A 25,072-nucleotide genomic window follows, 5' to 3' on the forward strand; every position below is an offset into this window, starting at 1 on the left:
AGATACTGTATCTTAAAAAGATATCTGTTTAAGTAGCACTATCACATTAAAAAAAAAAAAGTAAAGGCACTTGTAGTCTGATCACCTCAAAATTTCACATAAGGCCATGTCAGTCCTTGCACACCCCCACACCCCTAAACTCTCCAAAATATATGATCACATCACGGTCCGTAGACCATGCCTGCTCATCCTTGACCCTTTTCTCATTTCAGAACAAATATATTCATTAAAGCAGTACCCCCCAGATCCTTGCACTTTCAGTGCTTGACCCAGGCCCCTCCCCCAACCTCCTTCGATCCCCATATCAGAAAATCCCTGCCAGGAGTGAGGTAAAACACGTTCCTACTCCCCACGCTCCAGGGTTGCCTCTGACATTCGAACCACTGGAAGTGTAAACTACAAGCAGTTTATGCTTTCAGAGCTATAACTTAATTCCTCTCCAAAATGCCCTGGAATGTCTCTTTTTTAACCATATGCACCTTCAAAAGAATAGAAACCAACTGGAGTTGGTCCAGAGGGTGGCTACTAAAATGGTCAATGGTCTTCATTCTAAAGCATATTAGGAAAGACTTAAAGATCTAAAGATTTTTACCTTAGAGGAAAAGCGAGGTAGGAGAGATATGATAGAGACATTTAAATATCTCAAAGGATTCCATGCACAGGGGGTGAGCCTCTTTCAATGGAAAGGAGGCTCTAGAATGAGGAGCCTTGGGAAGAGGGTAAAATTGGGAAGATTCAGGAGTAATGTTAGGAAATATTTCCTTACAGAGAGTGCAGTGGATACATGGAAAAGCCTCTCACTGGAGATAGTGGAGTCAAAATACAGCATCAGAATTCAATAAAGCATGGGCTAAAATTAGGGCATGATGGGAATTGTAAAGCAAAATTAATTGGGTGGATGGGCAGACTAGATAGGCAATACAATATTTTTGTGCTGTCATGTTTCTATTATTCTATGTTTGATGAGCCGTTGCAAAACCTACTGACATTATGCATAAACTTGGTTATCCATTTGTTCAATATTTTTTGCTTTTTTTTGACTGAGAGATGATTCATTGCCCTATATTGGATATGACTAAAAACAATATAAAAGCTGATATAATCAATTTTCAAATAGCCTGTATAGTTGGGAGTGCTTTTATCACCTGTAATTTAGGAACATTTTCAAAGCAAAATTACCCATATTGTTTCTTTTTGAAAATTAGCAAATGTGAAATATGGCACTAAAAGTGTTACGCTGCATTGGAAGCAAGTGCTAGCGGGCGCTCCCCAGCTCAGGACAAGTGGTGTGTGCCCCTGCGGTGAGACAAGTCCAAGACTGGGAAGGACACAGGAGACAAGACAAGAAATTGAATTGAAGATCCGACGAGATGAGGACTGTAACTGAAGAAACGATGAGACGAGGATTCAGACAAGGACTTGGAAGGACTCAGCGGAGATCAAGACAAGAAACAGAGAACAGCAGAACAAGCAAGAATAAGAAATGGAGGAACAAGACAAGGAACAATTGGAACAAAGAAGGAACAAGAGAACAACACAAGGAACAAGAAAACAGCACAAGGAACAAGACAAGGAACAACTGGAACAAAGAAGGAACAAGAGAACAACACATGGAGCAAGAGAAGGGACAAAGGAACAGATGAAGAAGAACAGGGAGGGAATCCAGGGCGGGAACAGGCTGTAGCAATAGTCATCAGGTGGGGTGCAGCACCTCCTAAAGGTCGTGGGACCCCAACCTGGAATTACCAAGAAAGTCTGGATGCAAGCGCCTCCTGCAAGTTGTAGGAATACAATCGGCTGGCGCCTCCAGCAGGTAGTAGGAAGATGGAAGAAATCCCCCAGAATTTTTTTCTGGGACTCGGAGAAAAGGAGTCCAGAACAATGCCTGGGACAAGAGCTGTCCCACCAGGCACATGGCCTTCGTAATCTGTTGCGCTGCGTTGGAAGGGAGCGCTAGGGGGTGCTCCCCAGCATGGGACAAGTGGTGTGTGCCCCTGCAGTGAGACAAGTCCAAGTCTGGGAAGGACACAGCAGACAAGATGAGAACTTGAACTGAAGATCCAACGAGATGAGGACTATAACTGAAGAAGCATTGAAACAAGGACTCAGATGAGGACTTGGAAGGACTCTGAGCAGTAGGAAGACTCACACGAGGACTTGGAAGGACTCTGTGGGCTAGGAAGACTCAGACAAGGACTTGGAAGGACTCTGAGCAGTAGGAAGACTCAGAAGTTAAAAGATGAGCAAGTGCAAGGAGCTCCGAACCTGGAGAGTGTGCAGAGTTCTGATTCAGAGTCAGGTTCAGGATTAAAACAAGGTCTCGGAAACTTACACTGCTGAGGAAATCAGAGTCATGGAGGTTCCTCGGCGACAACCACTGGAATCCAACCGAGCACCCTACACACCCCAGCAGGTGTGGTCGTGAACCACTCAACCACTGCGCACCCTACACAACCCCACCGGGCTGGTCATGGACCATGCAGGAATGGGACGGTGGAGCCACATGAGACATCAGGAACTTGGAACATCACAGAGCTTGGAACAGGAATTTGGAACATCAAGGAACTTGGAACATCATGGACCATGGAACATCATGGAACTTGGAACATCATGGAGAGACCAAGCTGGAGCGGAAGACAGAAAGTCCTGGAGAGAAGTGCTCCTGGAGAACTAGCTCCTTGAGAAGGCCAGCTTGAAGTGGCAGCAGGAGCCTTTTGTAAGCAGAAGGGGTCTACGCCTGGGGAGGAGCTCACAGGAGGGCCAGGAGGGCCCCACCTCCTCTATCTCTTTAAGAAGGGAAGAGAGCCACGGGCCTGCCTCCTAGGAGGAGCAGAACCAGGAAGTTCAGGACCTTTGACCGCGGTGTCCCTGCCACTGCCTTGCAGGAGGAAGAGTTAGGCCTTGGGGCAGGCCTTGTCGAGGGAGCAGCGGCATCCAAGTCGCAGGATGGCCTCCGGGAGTAGCTCCCCTGCCATAGGAAGGACCGGGGCGAGGGCCCCTTCCCCGGAGGGAGCAAGGAACGTCGGCAGCGGCCTCAGGGCCGCGGAGGAAGCCCGGAACGGTTCCTGCTGCACCGGCAAGATGGTGGCTAAACAGAGGGAGAAGACAGGTCTACGGCACCATGCCGCAGGAAAGGCCCTGGCTTCTGCGGCCTCCGGGCCGTGCAAGTAAGGGCCTCCCATGGCTCCAGCCGTGGGAGGAGCTCAACAGAAAGCATCCTTGTTCACAGTGTTTGTGCAGGTAGAGATGGGGATAGAGGGTGCATGCATTTGAAAGTTGAGTGTATGCATGTTGTTTTCCTCCTTTGACCTAAACATGCTTTCAGGAATGCCTCTGTGTCCTATGGCTATGATTACACACACTATATAACCCATGCATAATTTTAGTTGCATTTATGGAGGGCAGTTTTTAGTCAAATCATTTTACTTGGGTAAATGGCTTTGAAGATTGACTTCATAATCCTTGTACACTGGGAACATTGCTGTGATTTGCATGCAGCCCTTCTGTATTTTTTGGGTGAGTTCAATATTGTATGTATTAGCTAAATTATTACTACCCAAATGTGTGAAAACTGATTAAAGTTCAAGGAAGTCATGACTTCTCTTCCAATGAAAGATTGCTGCCATTTCTTTCCTTGTGTTCTAGTTCAATGTAAGACAATCTGATTTATATTAAACCCCTTTGCACAGCCCTGATTTTCTCATGAGGTCCCTTTTTGGGATCCAAAAGATAAATTAGTTCCTTATAGATCCATATCTTTGTTGTTTTTGAAATACCTGATGTGAGAACAAATAGATAGAAAAATACAATTGAGTGGACAGGATCATTGTGTGCCATGACTAAAATTCAGAGGACTAGAAGTCTTGATATTAGTAGGTGCATATTATGACCTATATTTCTTGGACCACCCTTGACAATTTGCCATAATCTAATGTAAGGAAAAGTTGATTGCTGCTACTCTCCTTGCAGCATCAGAGTATGGACTGCATTAATATAGGCACACCTTGGCTTTTTCAGAAATATCTTGTCTCTGTCATATTTGAGATAAACATCATTATACAGAGGGCTTGAATGCTGGGAAAACAAACTTCCCTATCCTAAATGCAGGAAATAAGACAAACATGAAGACACAACAGAAAAGCTGGACTATAAATTAGTCAGAAAAACTCCTTGGCCAGGGCACATAGGAAAATGAGCAATAGCCCCCATGGGTGACAGACTGCCTGCTGTTAGGGATTTTCCCCTCAATTAAATCCAATGATGCATTAGCTTCATAACAGCAAACTCTCCAGTAGGATTGTCATAAAGTGCAAAAGGTTGCATTGGAACTAGAGTGAGGATGTTCCAGTGCTTGCAAGTCATCTCTTGGTTAAGGGGTGTTACATGACCTTCTTGACTTACAGTGCAGGACAATCCCTGTGGGCTTAGGCAATAGTGAAAGGGATAAAACATCTGACTCTAGTGAGTCTGGGGCTGCTCCAGACTGAAAGGACTGATAAAGGTTGCAGAAGGAAGTGGCAGGAATTGGGGGGGGGGGGGGGGGCAGACATTTTCTATTAAAATTTCAAGAAGCCTGAAGGAAGAACTAAAGTGTTGCAAATCCCGGTTTTGAAAATTTGAAGAAACCTGTGCTTAACTGCAGTGAAAACCATGTGGACCAGGAGGCAAACTGTGCCAGCAAGGACCTGCTGCAGGGTTCGGAGGATTCCGGTCTGCTAAACCAGAGGGGGTCTGTCCTAGAGCTGAACAGGACTGTATGAGTAACTATTTTAATAATGAAAAGAAAAAGAGGACCAGGATAAGCCTGAGTAGAGACTGAGTAACTCAAAGAAGCTAAATTAAAAGGAGATACCAGTGTCAACAGAAGAAGTACAGTTGTCATAAAGTTACATACCCCAGGCAGAATTTGTAAGATACATAGCATTTTAAGAAATCATATGTAATCAGACAAAATAAATGCTTGTTATTATTAATGTGTATCAAATTAAACTATTATGCATCACAGATTAGCACAATCAGTAAACAAATCATAGCATCAAGGGAAATAATAAACTGGTCCTGTTTAAAAGTTAGCTTACCCTTAGTTCTTAATATTATGTATTGCCTTTTTTTGCATCAATGACAGCTTGCAATATTTTAGGATAGTTGTGAATGAGGCCTTTATTTTTTCATGTGGTAAAGCTGCCCATTCATCATGGCCAAAAGCCTCCAGATCCTGTAAATTCTTTTGTTGTTCAGTACGAACTCAAAGTGGCTCAATTATGTTGAGGTCAGGAAATTGTGATGGCCACTTCAGAACCTTCACTTTCTTCTTCTGCAAAGCCTGAATGGTCAACTTGGCCTGTGTGTCAGATCACTGTCATGTTGGAAAGTCCAAGTGTGCCTCATGCACAACTTCCTGGCTGATGAACAAAAATTTCCTCCAATATTTTCTGATAAGATGCTGCATTCATCCTGCCTTCAATTTTGACTAAATTCCCTGTGCCGCTGTAGCTTTCATCCCCCCCCCCCCCCCCCACACACACACACACACACCTGCATAACAGCTATGGTTTGTTTAATGATTATGATATTCTGTGATGCATAATAGTTTAATTTGAAACACATTAAAAATAACAAGACATGCTTTCTTAAAATGTGCACATCTTACAATTTCTGCCAGGGGTAATAATGTTTAACAGTTACTAAAGGAAGGAAAGTGGGGAGAAATAAGCAAAGATTTGTCTATGTTTTGTAGAGATGTGCAATCGTTTATCACGAATTAGGCAATTACAAAGAAATTGCGTAATTCGTCCTGGTTCGGGGGCCCCGAAACCCGAAAAGGATTTTCCCCGAACTTCGGGGAAAATCCATTTTTCGGGTTTGTATGGGGAGAGAGGCACTTTTTTTTTTTTAAATTAAAAACCACCCCAAACATTAACATTAACTATAATAACACCCCCCCCCATCCCGATCCCTCCCCAAGACTTACCAACATCCTTGGTGGTCCAGCGGGGTCCCGGGTGCCATTTGTCCCTCCGTGGCGTGCCCAGTGTGCTAGTGCTAGCCACGCTCAAAATGGTGCCGAATAGCCTCTGAACTACTATGTCACAGGGGCTACCGGCGCCATTGGTCAGCCCCTGTCACATGGTAGGAGAACCGACCAATGGCGCCGAAAGCCCCTGTGACATAGTATGGGCAAAGGCTATCGGCGCCATTTTGATTATTGGCAGCCAACGACGACATCGCTCCCGGACCCCCGCTGGACGCCCAGGGATTACTGGCAAGCTTTTTGGCCAGCTTGGGGGAGCCTCCTGACCCCCCCAAGGCTTGCCAATAATCCTGGGGGTCCAGCGGGGGTCCGGGAGCGATGTCGTCGTCGGCTGCCAATAATCAAAATGGCGCCGATAGCCTTTGCCCATACTATGTCACAGGGGCTTTCGGCGCCATTGGTCGGTTCTCCTACCATGTGACAGGGGCTGACCAATGGCGCCGGTAGCCCCTGTGACATAGTAGTTCAGAGGCTATTCGGCACCATTTTGAGTGTGGCTAGCACTAGCACACTGGGCACGCCACGGAGGGACAAATGGCACCCGGACCCCGCTGGACCACCAGGGATGTTGGTAAGTCTTGGGGAGGGGGAGGGGGAGGGATCGGGATGGGGGGGGTGTATGTAATGTATTAACATTAATTTAAATGCGTGGGGTGTTTTTTTTTTTTAGCTTTGTTTTCCCGTGTCGTTTTTTGGCCCGGTTTCGGTTTTCCCCGTTTAGTTTTTTTTTTTTTTCAAAAAAACTAAACGATAAAAACCGAACTTTACCACGAATTATCCGAGTCAAAAAACGACCCGGTAGCAAAACACGAAGCACATCTCTAATGTTTTGAGGAGTGAAGAACTCATTAAGAACTGCGACGGTAACTTTCATTCTGGTGCATGGGTACACATGTGCACGTGTTTGCTGTTGCACGCATATGGATGCATTCGTTTTATAATACGTGCATATATGTGTGCATGTTATAAAATCGGCAGGACACATGTACATGTGTGCACAATTTCATATGGGTGCGTGCAAATGCCACATCTACCATGTAAGTGGGGAGATACGCACCAACACCAATACTTATTTGCTCAGTCCATTCCCAGTTTGCCCAGCTAAAGGATAGGACTTCCTAGAGATGTGCATTCTTTTATCACGAATTAGGCAATTTCAACAAAATTGCCTAATACGTCCTGGTTCGGGGGACCCGAACCTCAAAACGGATTTCCCCCGAACTTCGGGGAAAATTCGTTTTTTTGGGTTAGTGCAGGGGGAGGGGCACATTTATAAAAAAAAACAACAACAAAAACCCACCCCAACCCTTCAATTTTACTTTATTACAACCTCCCCACCATCCCGATCCCTCCCCAAGACTTACTAAAAGCCCTGGTGGTCCAGCAGGGTCCCACGAGCAATGTCTCCCTCTCGGGCCATTGGGCCTGCCAGGAATCAAAATGGCGCTGGTGGCCCTTTGCCCTTACCATGTGACAGGGGTTACCGGTGCCATTGGTCGGCCCCTGTCACATGGAAGAAGCAATGGATGGCCCGCGCCATTTTCTAAGAATCATGCTTGTGCACTTAAGTATTTATGCACACATTTTTACTTATGGATCTCAATTGCCCATGTCCAGCTCAGACTCTGCCCACACCCCACACATTTTTTGTCTTTTGGATTTTTGCATGTACTGGGAGATACAAGTGTATTCAGCTGCTTTTTAAAATCCGCGTGGTGCACACTGTCCAGAGACACACATATCTCCTGGTTTTGGTGTGCGTAGGCCTTTTAAAAATCTATCCGTGTGATTTTTGCTTTGATTACCACTAGTGTTGGAGTTTTCCTTCTATGTTTTACTCTGAAAAATAGTAAATTCTTTTTATGTTGAAGCACAGCTATTGACTGGACATTGTTTTTTGTTTGTGGAGTATACTTGGGCCATTATTGGCCCTGCAGGCTATCCTGTCCCCAGCTCAAGGCTCCAGAGATTGGATCTCCTATCTTAAGCATGTGACTTCTATGCTCCCCAAGGCTGGGAAGGTGATCTCTGGTGGAACATGATTTACAGGTGTATTTAACCTGGGAGAGTAAATTAAGCATGTGTAATTGTATTTTATAATGTACATGTTTAATTTTGCCTTGTTCCTTTTCCAACAATGTATCCAAATAAGTGTTATGCAAATGTTGAAAGAAAAATTACACAGGCACTTTCTCTTTAAAAATTCACTGAAAATGATGCACAAAAGTAGCCCCTCATCCCCAGCAGTCTCACATTCTCTCCCTCATGGCCCCCCATCCCCAGCAGTCTCACATTCACCCTTCACTACACCCCATCTCCAGAAGTCTCACACTTGTCTTTCACTATTCCCCCTGTCCCCAGCAGTAATCTCATAGTCACCCTTCAATATCCTCCTGCAGCATTCTCATACTCACCCTTCAATAGCCTTCATCTCCAGTAGCAGTCTCACATTCACATTTCACTCTCCTCATCTCCAGCAGGAGTCTCAAACTCATCCTTCTCCTCATATATCTAGCGCTCAGCTTCCATGAGCTCCCCAACCATTATCACACTCATCCCCTATAACCTTCATCCCACAAGCAGATTCCAACAACAGCAGTACTACCCAGTAGGAATGTGCAGAGAGACGCCATACGTTGCATTCGTGATTCAGATTCGTCAGGGAGCAGATACGTTGCATTCGGCCATATGGCGCCCTGATGCGTTAATACGGCGATTTCTATTCGTGTCCCAGCTAAAATTCAAATTAACTACAACCCCCCACCGTCCTGACCCCCCCAAGACTTACCAAAACTCCCTGCTGGTCCAGCGGGGGGTCCGGGAGCCATTCCCTGCACTCACACCCTCAGTGCCGGTTTCATCATGGTGCTGAATGCCTTTGTCACAGGGGCTACCGGTGCCATTGGTCAGCCCCTGTCACATGGCCATCGGCGCCATCTTGTGCTCCTACCATGTGACAGGGGCTGACCAATGGCACCGGTAGCCCCTGTGACATAGTATGGGCAAAGGCTATCGGCGCCATTTTGAGTACTGGCATTGGCTGGCCGGAGTGCAAGAGGTCGCTCCGGGACCCCCGTTGGACCCCCAGGGACTTTTGGCCAGCTTGGGGGGGGCCTCCTGACCCCCACAAGACTTGCCAAAAGTCCAGCGGGGGTCCGGGAGCGACCTCCTGCATGCCGGCCGTCCGATGCCAGTACTCAAAATGGCGCTGATCACCTTTGCCTTCACTATGTCACAGGTCACCTTCTCAATGACCACCTGACGGACAACAACCCCGACATTTGCGCCATCTCTGAAACGTGGCTGAAACCTACAGACACAGTCTTATTAAACCAACTCCCCAACCACCTTTACGACATACATTCAATCCCCAGAATCAAAAAAAGGGGTGGAGGTCTCCTGCTAGCTACAAAAAAGGGACTTGGACTCACGCTGCAACTAGCTACCAAAATAAGCAACATCAAACTTGCTCTATTCAATTCGGACCATCTCCAAATCGCCTTGGTCTACTCACCACCAGGAACCTTAGACACAGATCCCTCACCATTAATTGAATTCACAGCTAAACATATCAAGCGGGACAAACCGGCCATTTTGATGGGAGATTTTAACCTCCATGTAAACACCCCACGTCTATCCCATAACTGTGACATCCTACTTACAGCCCTCAATCACTTAGGCTTCAACCAGACCGTCAAAGGTCCCACGCACAAAGTGGGACACACAATAGACCTGATCTTTCTCAACGATGGTCTATCCTCGGTCACTAACCCAACCTGTGTCCCTGTCCCGTGGTCAGACCACCACATCATCTATGCTGAACTTCAAATTAATGACCAGCCTCGTCCCATCTACCCAACAACCGTAATACAACACAGGAAACCTTGCCCCACAGACCGTCTTAGCAAACTACTCACTAAAGAGCTTGACCGACTGGTTCTCACTGACGCTCCCTCAGCTATTGACTCTTGGCTCAAGATAACAAGTGAGGTCGCAGATCTATCCTGCCCCACCATTACCAAATCCTTGAAACCACCTCAAGCCAGTAGGCAGTCGTGGTAAACTCCGGACCTCAAAACCCTCAAACAAGAACTTCGGAGCAAAGAAATCAGATGGCGCAAGTCTCCTTCCACTGTCACAACGTTAAACTACAAAGCCCACCTCAATACTTACAGGATGGCCATCCTCAAAGCCAAAAAAGACTTTTTTGCAAAAAAAATTCACAACTTCTCATTCGACTCCAAAGCCTTATTCTCATTTGTATCATCTCTTACAAAACCTTCACCACCTATCATCCCTGACTAGCAAGCATACAACAAAGCCACGGAATTAGCCATCTACTTTGATAAGAAGATAACCAACCTCCTTAAGCCCATCTCTACACTACAGCCTACCATACCATACCCTACCCTACCCTACAGCCAACAGCACAGCCTTCTAATTCCTCAACACCTACCAAGAAGGTCAACCCAACGTTCAGCTTAACATCTTTCGAGACTCCATCATCAATGGAAATTGAAATCATACTTAAAAAGCTCAAACCCTCTTCTCACCCATTGGACGCAATACCCTCCAATCTTCTACTCTCCATTCCAAACCATATCCAAAGCGTTAGCAGACATCATCAACTGCTCTCTAACTCAAGGAAAGGTTTCAGAACAACTTAAAATAGCCATTCTAAAACCCTTACTAAAAAAACCTAACCTCTCGACGACTGACCCTGCAAACTTCCGTCCAATCGCTAACCTACCCTTGATCTCAAGAGTGATGGAAAGATTCGTAAACAAACAACTGTCTGAGTACTTGGAGGAGAACAACATACTCTCCCCTTTCCAGTTCGGATTCAGGAAATCACAAAATACAGAAGCTTTACTATCTTCGTTATCCGACACCATCCTTCTCAATCTCGAAAGAAAACAACCTTACCTTCTCGCTCTTCTCGACCTATCCGCTGCATTCGACACGGTTGACCATTCCATCTTACTGGAACGACTATCTGATATAGGAATTCAAGGAGACGCACATAGCTGGTTCCAATCGTTCCTGGAGAATAGATTCTACAAGGTTAGGATCAATAACAAAGAATCACCTCCAATCAAATCAAACCGAGGAGCCCCACAAGGATCATCCCGCTCCCCCACACGTTTTAACATCTATCTGCTACCACTCTGCCATCTACTCTCCAGTCTCAAACTAAAGTTTTACATATTCGCTGACGACGTTCAAATACTTATTCCTATCACTGAATCCCTGCACAAAACCTGGGCATACTGGAACAATTGCTTACAGTCCATCAATATTCTGCTTTCCAACTTGAACCTTATACTCAATTCGAATAAAACTGAAATCCTCATCATCTCGCCTGACGAAAACCACACTCTCATCAATTCCCAAAACGCATCCCAATTCACAAAATCATCCATTAACCACTCCCCCTCCGTCAGAGACTTAGGGGTGCGACTCGACAATTTATTCAACTTAAAATCCTTCATCCTCAACACCACCAAAGAATGTTTTTTCAAACTTCAAGTGCTCAAGAATCTGAAACCCCTTCTGCATTTCAGCGACTTCCGTCTAGTAGTCCAGTCTATCATTCTAACAAAATTAGACTACTGCAACTCTCTTCTCCTAGGCCTTCCTGCCATAACTATCAAACCCCTACAGATGGTCCAGAATGCAGCGACAAGGTCACTCACTAATTCAAATAAAAGAGCCCACATCACACCAATTTTACGCGGTCTCAACTGGCTCCCTATTAAATCTAGGATCACCTTCAAAACACTAATGATGATCCACAAGGACATAATCGGCATTGCCCACCTCAATCTAAGCTCGCAACTCCGCGCTCACACATCACAAAGACCTATCAGACACGCTTACAAAGGATCTCTATATGCTCCTCCAGTCAAAACCTCACTAAGAAAACGAGCAATCTCTACTGCCGGGCCCACCCTCTGGAACTCACTGCCTCCGGAGCTTCGACAAGAAACATTTCATCAATCCTTTAAAAAACAACTAAAAACATGGCTATTCCGACAAGCCTTCCCGGAGTCCCAAGAACACTCTGACACCGGTCAAAGGGCCTAACAGTCCACTACGGGACTCATAATCATCCACACTTCCCTTAGGGCCTGCTCACGCCTAATGTGAACAGTCCATATGTTACGAAAATTACCTTAGTAGATGCATTAATTCTTGTTACGCCCTCTAACATGTATTATTTTTATTTTATTTTATATTTATTTTATTTTATTGTATTTTATTGTATTTTATTGATCTTATTTATTTTGTTATGTCTATTAACGTTCGATGATTCATTGATTACTACTTAACATCTACGTTCTAATGTTCAGTCACCTTGTTTAATGTAACGCCTAACCGCAACTGTTTTGTTATAATGGAATCCGATTTGATTTGATATTTGTATCGAGAATGTCGGAATATAAACATTCAAAATAAATAAATAAATAAATAAATGTCATTCTCTGAATAAGGGAAGAGAGGAAAAGGGTGGTGAGTTGGGTTGGGAAGATAAGTACAGAATCTTGACACATTCATACCTGTATTAGATTCATGTTAATCATCTAATAAAGCTGAAGCCATTTATCTAAATCAAAAAACAGTGCTAGTGTTGTGTACTTCCTTGAAAGAATAGGAAGCTATGGAATTAGAAACGGCGGAGCAGGTGTCAAGTGGGGGAGTAGATGGCAGGTCCTAGATGCCACAATTAATATACACATTCTGAATTTATTATTTTTACTTAGTTGTATACAATTTTATAATGTGTGACCTAGTTAGGATAAAGTATCTGTAAAAGCTTCTCTGATGGATATAAATGTTTCTTAACCATGAATGCTTCATTTAACAGATCTATTTCAGACTCTATGCACTTTGTACCCATAAATCTGATGCAGATAGTTATGTTACATTAAATAAGATCCATAAACTAAGAAAAATAAATTACCCTTAAAATAACTCTGGCTGTGTTATGGTTGTGGACCCTTGAGCTGGAGCGAGTGGTAGATATCCACCGAGGGATGACCCCCAATGGAACTCATCTCCAGGAGGTGGTGCTGGTGAGGAATGAGTCAAAGACAAGGTGATCAGTCCGAGTCTGGGCAGGCAGCAAAGAGCAGAACCTGAGTCCAGGCAGAAGATCCGGGGCTGGCAGCAAAGAGGAGAAGACGGTGAAACAGGCAAGGGTCAAGACGGGCAGCAGACAAGCAGAGAAGAGAAGACAAGCTGAGGTCAAGGTCCTGAAGATCAAGCTGAGGAGTGGAGGCAGGAACTGAAGTAAGGCAGAAACAGAGGCTGGAACTGGAACAAGGCAGGAATGGAAGATGACAGTAGCAACTTGCACTCAAGTAGAGAGGACCTGTTGCAAAGGCAATGTTCAGAAGGAGCTGTGGGGTTTAAATACCCCTGCTGAATGATGTCATCTCCGGGGCCAGGCTTAACTTTCCTGCTCCTGTCTCTTTAAAAGGTGGGGCCTCCCGCACACACGCACCTAGGGAGAGCCTCCGCTAAAGAGAGGAAGATGGCTTTGGAGGCCATGCGGGGGGCCGTTGAAGGTCGGCCACGGAGCGGAGAATGCCGCGCTGAGCCACGACAAAGAGAGGCAGTGGAGCAGGAAGGGGGGCCCGACAGGGAGCCAGAACAGTACCCCCCTCTTATGCCCCCTCCGAGAAGGGCCAGGCTTGCCAGGGTGCATTTGATGAAAGTGTTGTCTTGTCCAGGATGTTAGACGATGGCTCCCAAGAATTCTTTTCTGCACCGAAGGCAATCAAATATTGCTTCCCAGGCAATCAAATATTCCCATCGTCTATGATGCCAACGGACATCCAGGATCTCCCGAAGCTGGTAGATTGGGTCATCATCTGACTCTACTTCAGGTGGTTTAGGAGGAGCAGTATGGAATTGAAAAGATATCAACGGCTTCAATAGTGATACATGAAAAGAGTTTGTATCTGGAGGCTTGCGGGAAGCTGTAAGTGGTAGGTTACTGCTCCCAAGCGTTCGCTGATAGAAAAAGGTCCGATGTACCTGGGGGCGAGTCTCATGGAAGGGACCCTGATGTGAGGGTACTAAGCCAAACTCGGTCTCCTGTGTTGAACAGCAGAGCGGGTCGACGGTGTTTATCCGCCTTCCGCTTGGCAGCGTCGGCAGCCTGCAGTAAGTTGGAATTGGTAGATTCCCATAAGTAATGTAGCTGTTTGGCTGTAAGCTGAACCGCTGGAGAGGTTACTAAGAGAGGCAATGGAAGTGGAGTCCTTAGAAACTTGCCATACACAATTTGGAAGAGAGAGTTCCCAGCAGCGGAGTGCACGTGGGAATTGTGCGAAAATTCTGCCCATGGCAAGAGTGTAGCCCAATCGTCTTGGCGACAGTTCACAAATGAGCGGATGAATGCTTTTAAGCCCCTGTTGACATGTTCTGCTTGACCATTCCCCTGGGGATGGAAGGCTGTGGTGAAATCCAACTGCACTCCAAATTTTTTACATAGTGCCCCCCAATATTTAGCTGTGAACTGAGGGCCCCGGTCTGATGTTATGTGCAGTGGGAAGCCATGCAGCCAAAACATGTGCAAAGTGATAGAGATGTGCAGCAGGGATGGATTCTTCCCATTGATTATTTGTATTCGTCGGGACCCAAATCTGTTGCATCTGTTCTCGGGGGACCCCGATCCGTTCATTAGTTACATATGTATTTGTTTCCCAAAGAAAACCCATCCCAACCCTTTAAATTTAATTAACTACAACCCCCCACCCTCCTGATCCCCCAAGACTTGCCAAAAGTCCCTGGTGCTCCGGCGGGGGTCCTGGAGTGATCTCCTGCACTTGGGCCATCAGCTGCCGGTATTCAAAATGGCGCCGATAGCCTTTGCCCTTACTATGTCACAGGGGCTACCGGTGCCATTAGTCGGCCCCTGTCACATGGTAGGAGCAATGGACAGCAGGTGCCATCTTGTGCTCCTACCATGTGACAGGGGCCGACCAATGGCACCGGTAGCCCCTGTGACATAGTAAGGGCAAAGGCTATCGGTACCATTTTGAATACCGGCAGCCGACTGCCTTAATGCAGGAGATCGCTCCAGGACTCCCGCTGGACCACCAGGGACTTTTGGCAAGTCTTGGGGGGGTCAGGAGGGTGGGGGTTTATTTGTTAGTGATACGTTGTATTCATGGGGGTTTGCCATACGTTTCGTGACCCCACGAATACAACAAATATGGCATATATGTTGCGGATTGCCAATACGTTGCAAACGAATGCACACCCCTACGTAGTGAACAGTCGCGCTACCTCAGGAGCTGTTGGCAGCTTGGGCAACAGAATGAATTGTGCCATCTTAGAGAACCTGTCGACCACGATCCATATTTCTTGGTTCCCAGAAGAAATGGGTAGGTCTACCACAAAATCCGTGTATATGTGGGTCCAAAATTCTCGTTGTGGTGGCAGGGGTTGAAGGAGCCCCCATGGCCAGCCAGGTAGCGGCTTTTGCTGAGCGCAAGTTGGGCAGGAGCTGACGTAGGCACAGACATCTTGAGACATTTGAGGCCACCAGTAGTAGCGGGATAACAGTTCTAGGGTTTGTGCCCTCTCTGGGTGTCCCGCGGTGAGGGAGTTGTGTGCCCAGGATAACACTTTGGAACGAAGACGAAGTGGGACCACCATCTTTCCTGGTGGCACAGTATCTGTGATGGCCAATAGAACTTTAGCTGGGTCCAGAATGTAGCTGGGTGGATCTTGCATGTCCTCAGACTCAAACAGTCTGGAGAGAGCATCTGCTCGAGCATTTTTTGTTGCAGGACGATAGCGTAGTATAAAATCAAAATGGCTGAAGAACAAGGACCAGCGGGCTTGGCGTGGATTTAGATTCTGTGCTTTGCTGAGATATTCTAAGTTTTTGTGGTTGGTGTAGACCATGATGGGGTGTTGCGCCCCCTCCAGCCATTGCCTCCATTCTTCAAAATCCATCTTTATCGCCAGTAACTCCTTGTCGCCCATTTCATAGTTTTTTTTTCCTCTGGAGAGAACTTGTGAGAGAAATAGGAGCAGGGGACTAGAGTCCCTTGGTTGGAGGGCTGATTAAGAACTTTCCCTACTGTGATGTCAGAGGCATCCACCTCCACAATGAATGGTCGAGTAGGATCTGGGTGGTGGAGACACAGTTCTTGCAGAAATGCTCCCTTGATTTTTTGAAAGCCTGACCAGCCTCATTGGACCAGTGCCTAGGGTCAGCACCTTTCTTGGTGAGAGTCGTAATCGGTGCTACGATATGTGAGTAGTGTGGAATGAAGTTCCTGTTAAAGTTGGCGAAGCCAAGAAAGAGTTGTAATGAGTGGAACTCCATCAGTTGCGGCCACTCCTAGATGCTGATTGCTGACTAGCTTATCCGGGTCCATTCAGAAGCCAGTGGTGGAGACGATAAAACTCAAGAAGGGTAGTGCTCAAAAAGGCACTTTGCAGGTTTAGCAAATAAGCAATTCTCTCTTAGGTGCAGGAGAACCCGTCGGATATCAAAGTTATGGGTGGTTAGGTCCTCGGAGTAGATTAGGACGTCGTCAAGGTAGATGATTACTCCCTTGTGAAGCATATCCCGAAACACTTAATTCATGGAATGGAAGATGACAGTAGCAACTTGCACTCAAGCAGAGAGGACCTGTTGCAAAGGCAATATTCAGAAGGAGCTGTGGGGTTTCAATACCCCCACTGAATGATGTCATCTTCCGGGGCTAAGCTTAACTTTCCCACTCCTTTCTCTTTAAAGGGCGGGGCCTTCCGCGCATTCACGCCTAGGGAGAGCACCGCTGAAGAGAGGAGGACGGCGTTGGCGGCCATGCGGCTGGTCGTGGGAGGCCGTCCGTGGAGCAGAGCGTGCCATGCTGAGCTGCGGTGAAGAGAGGTGGTGGAGCAAGTAGGGGGCCTAGTCGGGGGTGCTGCAACCAGGAGCCGGAACAGGCTGATGCCTTTGTAGTCATCTCAAAATGCTTAACCTCTATAAAGAAACTGAGTGATAGAATATAAGAATATAAGAAATCCATTCAGACTAGCATCCTTTTCTCTGACAGTGGCCAATCCAGGTCACAAGTACCCAGTAGGATCCGAAAGAATAGATTCAATCCTTTTTGCTCAGAACCAGGGTTTAGCAGTAGCTTTCCTTAAAGTACATAACAAATAATGGTTTATGGACTTTTGTTCCAGAATCCAGTCTAAATCTTTTAATTGTATGCTAAGTGAGAAAATACTCTCTCTGATTTGTTTTAAATGTGCTAAGAATTAGCTTCATAGACTGTCCTCTGGTACTAGTACTATTTGAAAGAGTAAACCTTATTTACCCATTCCACCACACTCACTATTGTGTAGATCTTTATCATATTTCCTCTAAGTTATCTCTTCTCCAACCTGAAAAGCCATAATGAAATTCCAACTGTTTTTTAGTTTAAGAAATGCATTAATCCAGTGTCACAGCAAACAAGGAACCTGGGAGTTCTACTGGAACCCAATCTTTCCCTGCATCTGCAAGTTAAAATAGTGGTGATACACACATACTAGCCCTCTGGGGATAGGGAAATACCTACGTCCCTGAATGTAATCCACTTTCAAGTGGTGCAAAAAGTGAAATATAAATCTAAATAAATAAATAAATAAATAAGTAAATAAATAAATAAACAAACAAACATACTTTAAACTGTGTCTGTTGTGAAAACTAAGACCATATTTAAGCTTTGGCAATTTTTGCACTGTTCTTCAAACTCTTGTTCTATTGGGTGTGGACTACTGTAATTCAATTTATATTAGACTGCCAGCTACCTTACTGAAAGCTCTCCAGGAACTGCAGAATGCAGCTGCAAAGATGTCAACAGGAACAAGACTCAAGGACCGTATAACTCCAGCATTGCAATATCTTCACTGGCAGCCTATACTGTGGTTGGTCAAATTTAAGTTCCTCTAACTTATCCATTAGGCATAGAGTGCAAAACGTCCAGTTTGCTTCAGTGAAATTTTAAAGCTATATAAACCTCCAAGGACCATAAATTCTGCTGAAGTCCTGGTGGCAGACACACATGCAAAGGCTTTCTCAATTGTAGGCCCACATCTCTGGAATTTGCTCTCAGAGGAACTGAGGGTGGAGCCATGTTTTTTGAACCTTCAGGAAAAGAATTAAGACTTTATTGTTTAGGCAAGCATTTGAAACAGATAGGTGGTAACTTTTAAACAGGTGCACAGGAGCACATGTGCACATGTTTGTTGAGCCACACACAGAGGCATGGTCATTTTATAACCTATGTGCATATATGCGCATGTTATAAAATAGCTTGGAAGTGCATATATGTGCACTCAATTTTAAATGGATGAACACATGTGCGAACAAATCCCATATCTACCACATACATGGGGACATTTTACAAGGGATGTACGTTGACACCATTCGCCATTTTCCCACTTTGTTCCTAGTTCAACCAATTAAGGGATAGGACTTCCAAACCTTTCTATTTTAATAGCCTCCCTTCTCTCCTGTAAGCCTTGACCCTTAAAACCCCAATGAATTGCCTAAATATTTTTGTTTTAAAACTTACATGTCATCCATAGCAGAAATTATAATATTAAACAGAAAATTGCAAATAAATAATCCTCCAACCCTGGCAAATAGAAAAAATAGAAATTGAATTGGTTACCCATGCATGTGATCTTGGGATTATAACTGATAATGACCTAGATATGCGAAAACATATTAGTCAGATAATAAGAAATGGTTACAAGAAACTCTTGACACTCAGACATCTAAAGCCACTCCTTAATGCAGATGACTTTCATACAGTTCTCCAAATATTGATATTTTCCAATTTAGATTATTGTAATTCATTATTTCTCGGACTACCAGCCAACACATTATGACCATTACAGCTGCTGTAGGATGCAACTGCAAGGGTACTGACAGGTGGTAAAAAATGTGATCACATTACACTGTTACTGGTCTCTTTACATTGGTTACCAATAAAATATAGAATATAATTTAAAGTTCTTTGTCTTGTACACAAATTCATTAATAATGAGAACACTAAATGGCTGAACGCATCTTTACATCTTTATATACCACAAAGAAATCTGTACTACTCGAACAAAGGTTTATTAGTTGTGCCATCTATTCACATAGCCTGCATTAGTGAAGTGAGATCAAGAGCAATCTCGGTAGAAGGCCCAGTATTATGGAATAGCTTGCCAGAAGGCCTAAGGCAAGAAATTGAACTCAAGACCTTTAAAAGAGAACTAAAGACATGGCTTTTTAAAAGAGCTTATGATAGCAATAGTTAATCTTGCTTACCGTAGCTGAGAGCATATATATATTTATAGTAACCCGAGGCTCAATTCTTTTATTGAAATTTTAATTTACTATCCACTTTTAATAATTAATTTTACCCTATTTAAAGTTATTTAGATGGATTCATTTCACACTTATTTTATAAATGTTCTTATGTTTCTGTTAAATTTTTATCTATATTGTATTTTATGATATGCTTATATGATTTATTCTTTTAATTGATTGTAAACCATTTATGATATACTAATTGAATGATAATATATATATATATAGCACGGCAGTGTGCGTACATATGTACACACAAATTTCAAGTATGAATCCCGGAATGCCCATGGTCCGCTCAGACCAAGCCCATGCCCCACTCCTTATTCTAAACTTTTGTTTTGTGTGCACAGTGGGAGATATGCACATAGACATGTATGTCCATGTATACCCTGCTTTGCTCTAGGGGTATGTTTTGTAAATAAATATGTGATATATGATATCTAGGTACAAAATCATGTCTTCTAGGCAATTAAAGTAATCATTGATGTCAGGGAGCTTTATTATCCAGGTGATTATGTTGTGTTAGTCAACGTTTGATTATGTGGTCATGTTTTAACTTGCTTTTATAAGTTTTTATTGTAATCTACCTTAAATAGTGATTAGAAATATTTAAAATAAAAACATCAAATTCAATGCAATCATAAAAGAAAAAATGCTGCAAGCTTTGAAACCTACCTTTATGTCTGTTAGTTCCATCCATATCAGAAAATTCAATATGATTTTCATTGGCCCAGTAGAGTTTATTCATGACATAATCTATTGTAAGAGCCATTGGTCTAGAACTCATTGCTTCTATGACAATACTTTGATTTGTTCCATCCATTCCAACACGGCTAATGTGAGGAGACTCACAGCAGTCAATCCAATACAAATACCTGCAAAAGGATCAATACATATTTTGTCTGTAGAAGCAACATTACCAAATTATCTGCAGTTAGAATTTTGTCATATTGAGTAACTTATTAAATCACATACAAAGACAACAAAGTATATTCCAACCCCTAACATTCTTAATTATTAGAATTTTTGTTTTCCTTTTTTATTTTTTCCTAAAGTACCTTTTTCATCCTGAGGTTGGACAAGTATAAAACATATTTCAGCAGAGAAGACTAGAAGGATATTTACTGCATACAGGTTATTTCTGTTCTATTAAGTGAATATTTATTTATTTATTTATTTATTTAGGGTTTTTATATACCGGCATTCGAGAACGCAGTCCCATCATGCTGGTTCACAATAAAACAAGTGTGCATCGTAAACAAAACTAAAACAATGGTGCGGAAAAAGGCAGTTACAAATAACAGGGAGATTAGAACTTGGCGGAGAGAGAAGAGAAAGGACAGGTTATTAATTCAAACATGTAACAATAGTGTAAAATAATATAAAATTCAAACATTTATGATATACTAATTCAATGATAATATATATATATAGCACGGCATTGTGCGTACATATGTACACACAATATAGGATCTAGAGGACTGCACATATTGCATTATTAAAGTATATGAGATGAGATTTAAAGAACTGAGCTAAGACAGGTTGCACATATATTAGAAACAAAAAGAAAGGGAAAACTTTGGCAGAAACTTATATCTGGACTCTACAATGAACAAACAGTACAAAAGAATAGGGAAAACAATTTGACAGAACTCAATTGTTACTCAAGTTCACAAACAGCTTTAGCTAGTGAAACTGACTGAAAGTGAAGATAATTACAATTGTGGAACACAATACAGGAAGAGAAACAAGACAAGGTCAGTAAGTGGGTGAACTAGGATTAGAATTGGAGAGGATATCATCAACATCTAATTTAGTAATATAATATTATTTATGTATTTATTAATTTTCCATGTATAGTCCACTCTTTCCAGAAAAGCCCAGGATGGAAACTATCAGAATAATAATATAAAAATTAATTACATAAATTATAATCAGAATAAAACAACAAGCAGGCAATAATAGTATATAATAACTCAAAATTAAAGACAGAGGCCTGGATTCTCTGATACTGCCGGGCTATTTGAATCGCGCGGTACGGGGGGGGGGGAGGGGCGAAGCGGGGATCGAGCCTGCGAAAGCCGGCAGCGATCACACCTCTGCGGTGCGATCGCTGCCGGCTTTCGCACCCAATAGCGCCATCATAAAAGGTGGTGCTATTGGGCACAAAATTGGCAGCGAAAAGGGTTCTTACCTGAAATTTACATCATTAACCAAGTGTGCTTGTGAACACATTTGTTGAGTATGCAATCATAAGCCCCTGATGCAGCCGAAAGTGCGAAACTTGACTGGAGTCGGGCATTATTATATCCAAAAAATGTACTTTCCAAGGCATCGGTCTTGCTTTTGTTTATTTCAAATTAAAGAAACTGAGACATCTTAGGTCTCTTATTGAACCAACTGATTTTAGGACTGTTATGCAAGCCTTTGTTACCGCATTGGATTATGGAAATTCTGTGTATTTAGGACTTCCAAATTCTAGGCTTCGAGAATTACAACTTCTTCAAAATTCAGCGGCCAGAATGGTGTTAAAAACAGTGAGATGTGAGCATGTGACCTTTTACTCCCCCAGCTTCATTGGCTTCCAGTGCAGCAGAGGGTTAAATTTAAGGTTTTAATGTTTGTATTTAGGGCTGTAAATGGAATTCTCCCTTCTTTTTAATCAGACTTATTCCTGTCTTATATACCAAAATGAGCACTTCATTTTTGTGAAAAAAGTTTTTGGAACTGCCAGCTTTAAAAGATATTCATTTTCAGGATACCAGGCTGAGATACCTTTCTATTGGGGGTGCTACACTTTGGAATCATTTGCCAGATAATATTCAGGGTTTATCTGATTTTAAATCATTTCAAAAAGCCGTTAAAACATTTTTATTTACTGAGGCATTTTAAATGTTGATTTTATTTGTGATTTATGTGTCCATGTTGGATTGCTATTTTTATGTACTATTTTGATGAAGTTAGCAAGTTGCACATTTAAGACTAATCAGAGAAAATTCTTATTCACTCAGGGGCGGATTTTCAGAGCCCTGCTCGCCTAAATCCGCCCAAAACCGGGCGGATTTAGGCGAGCAGGGCCCTGCGCGCCGATAAGCCTATTTTACATAGGCCTACCGGCGCGCGCAGAGCCCCGGGACTCGCGTAAGTCCCGGGGTTTTCAGAGGGGGCGTGTTGGGGGGCGTATCGGGGGTGGGCCCGAACCGCGCAGCGTTTACGGGGCGTGTTGGGAGCGTTCCGGGGGTGGGCCCGGGGGCGTGGCTACGGCCCGGGGCGGCCCGGGGGCGTGGCCGCACCCTCCGGACCCGCCCCCAGGTCGCGTCCTGGCGCGCAGGAGGCCCGTTGACGCGCGGGGATTTACGCCTCCCGGAGGGAGGCGTAAATCCCCCGACAAAGGTAAGGTGGGGGCTTAGACAGGGCCGGGTGGGTGGGTTAGGTAGGGGAAGGGAGGAGAAGGTGAGGGGAGGGCAAAAGGAAGTTCCCTCCGAGGCCGGTCCGATTTCGGAGCGGCCTCGGAGGGAACGGGGGTAGGCTGCGCGGCTCGGCGCACGCCGGCTATACAAAATCGATAGCCTTGCGCGCGCCGATCCAGGTTTTTAGCAGATACGCGTGGCTCCGCGCGTATCTACTAAAATCCAGCGTACTTTTGTTTGTGCCTGGAGCGCAAACAAAAGTAGGCCTATTCGCGAAGTATGAAAATCCGCCCCTCAACGCACAATTAAGCTCTGGAATTTGTTGCCAGAGGATGTGGTTGGTGCAGTTAGTGTAGCTGGGTTCAAAAAAGGTTTGGATAAGTTCTTGGAGGAAAAATCCATTAACTGCTATTAATCAAGTTTACTTAGGTAATAGCCACTGCTATTAATTGCATCAGTAGCATAGGATCTTCTTGGTATTTGGTTACTTGCCAGATTCTTGTGGCCTGGTTTGGCCTCTTTTGGAAATAGATGCTGGGCTTGATGGACCCTTGGTCTGACCCAGCATGGCAATTTCTTATGTTCTTATGTAATTTCTAAAGGAATGACCTATATGCTAACAGGCTTGTACTGGAAACAAAGAGGCACAACATGACCTAATTACAGCCTTAGTATTTAGTATTTTAGTATTTATTAAAATGTATTGTCCCCACCTATCACAAAAAATAGTTCATGGTGGATTAAAAAACAATAAATATATACACAATAATAGTAGACAAAAAACAGGATAAATATAAAATAACTAAAAACTGAAAAGGATGGTCATCTTGAGAATTTATATCAAGAGAGGCTGAGCATTTTTATTCGACCATAAGCCTGCTCGAAAAAAAAGGTTTTCAAGGCTTTCTTAACGGAAGCATGAGAGTCTACCAGCCTAATTTGGATAGAGAGGGAGTTCCACAACACAGCACCCGCAACAATGGTTAAAACTATGAAGAATAATCAATAAATAAGAAGCCAGATATTAACTTGAAGGAAACTTTTGTGGGAAAGAAATCATATCACTTATCACATCCTTTTTTCCCTTGATTATATCACAGAACCATCTCAGACTGTTAAAAAGGACCTTCACATTTACACACAGGACCTCCCGTCACCTTTCTCACTCAATCTCATCCCTCTTTCCCTCTTCTCTCTTTTTCTCTCTTTTAGTTTAACAGCTACACAATTCTCTGTAATAAAAACTTTGTAACAAGTTTATAACCTTACATAAAATATATTATTATATAAACGTTGCCTTTGTATCTATCTTCTGCTGTACCCACTACTCTGGGAAAGTAAACTCAGACCCTTGCATGTGCATTACTACTAATAAAAAGACTACATTTAGAGTAAGGATGAATGTGTTTTCTATGATCCTGAACATCTTAAGAGTTTTTTTGTGTGGGAATCAAACTGGGTGATCCTGAATGTTACTTGATAATTTCCTTTCCTTGAGTCCAGTCAGAGCAGTCCAAGAGATTATATGCATCCATGCTGACGTCAGGCTGCTAGTATTACCTGTAACAAGTTAATTGAGTAGATTATAATACGACTCATACTATAAAACTACAGCAAGTCAGAATTTCAATCAGAACTCATCCCAGAAAGAGGAGCTTACTATGAGGAAGCTAAAACTGCTTTCTGTTTCCACACACACTCATGAGATTTGCACACCAAGGTTGATTGGCTTTTCTGAATTCACAGGAGTCCCAAGTCTGAAAGCCCCTAAATAAGAACATAAGAACATAAGAAAATGCCATACTGGGTCAGACCAAGGGTCCATCAAGCCCAGCATCCTGTTTCCAACAGTGGCCAATCCAGGCCATAAGAACCTGGCAAGTACCCAAAAAAAATCATTTTCCTTAATAAAGTACATGGAGAAAAAACATATAGAACCTCCTCTTATAGCCAAATCTGAACCAATGCATCAAATCCAGACAAGCATATCCCTCTTTTCTGGCTGAGATTTTCTTCTGGTTCTCATCAGATCCAATAGAGGGACTCATCACCTGATCCCTACGTGATTGAACAGTGCCTGACACAGGGACCACTTTTCAGTTAACAACATTGCGACTGAAAGATAAAAAACAAAATCTATGAACGTACTCCATACTGCAAAAAATGAAATCTGTTATGACCTTCATTTGCTGTCTGTCCAAAAGGATAGCAATTCCCATTATTGTGATATCTGAGAACACTTGAAGCCTCTTTGATGATTCACAT

At 43.7% G+C, this 25,072-nt stretch overlaps 1 protein-coding gene across 1 annotated transcript in view; it reads right to left on the reverse strand.

Moving 5' to 3' along the window:
* LRP1B (LDL receptor related protein 1B) overlaps positions 1-25,072 on the reverse strand; it is a 3,516,099-nt gene that overhangs the window by 529,402 nt on the left and 2,961,625 nt on the right. Inside the window, 1 exon segment of the mRNA XM_029607894.1 lies at positions 20,073-20,272. Coding sequence (XP_029463754.1) covers positions 20,073-20,272 — 200 coding nt within the window.

The sequence above is a fragment of the Rhinatrema bivittatum genome, chromosome 6 (assembly GCF_901001135.1).
Source record: "Rhinatrema bivittatum chromosome 6, aRhiBiv1.1, whole genome shotgun sequence".
Taxonomy (NCBI): Eukaryota; Metazoa; Chordata; class Amphibia; order Gymnophiona; family Rhinatrematidae; genus Rhinatrema; species Rhinatrema bivittatum.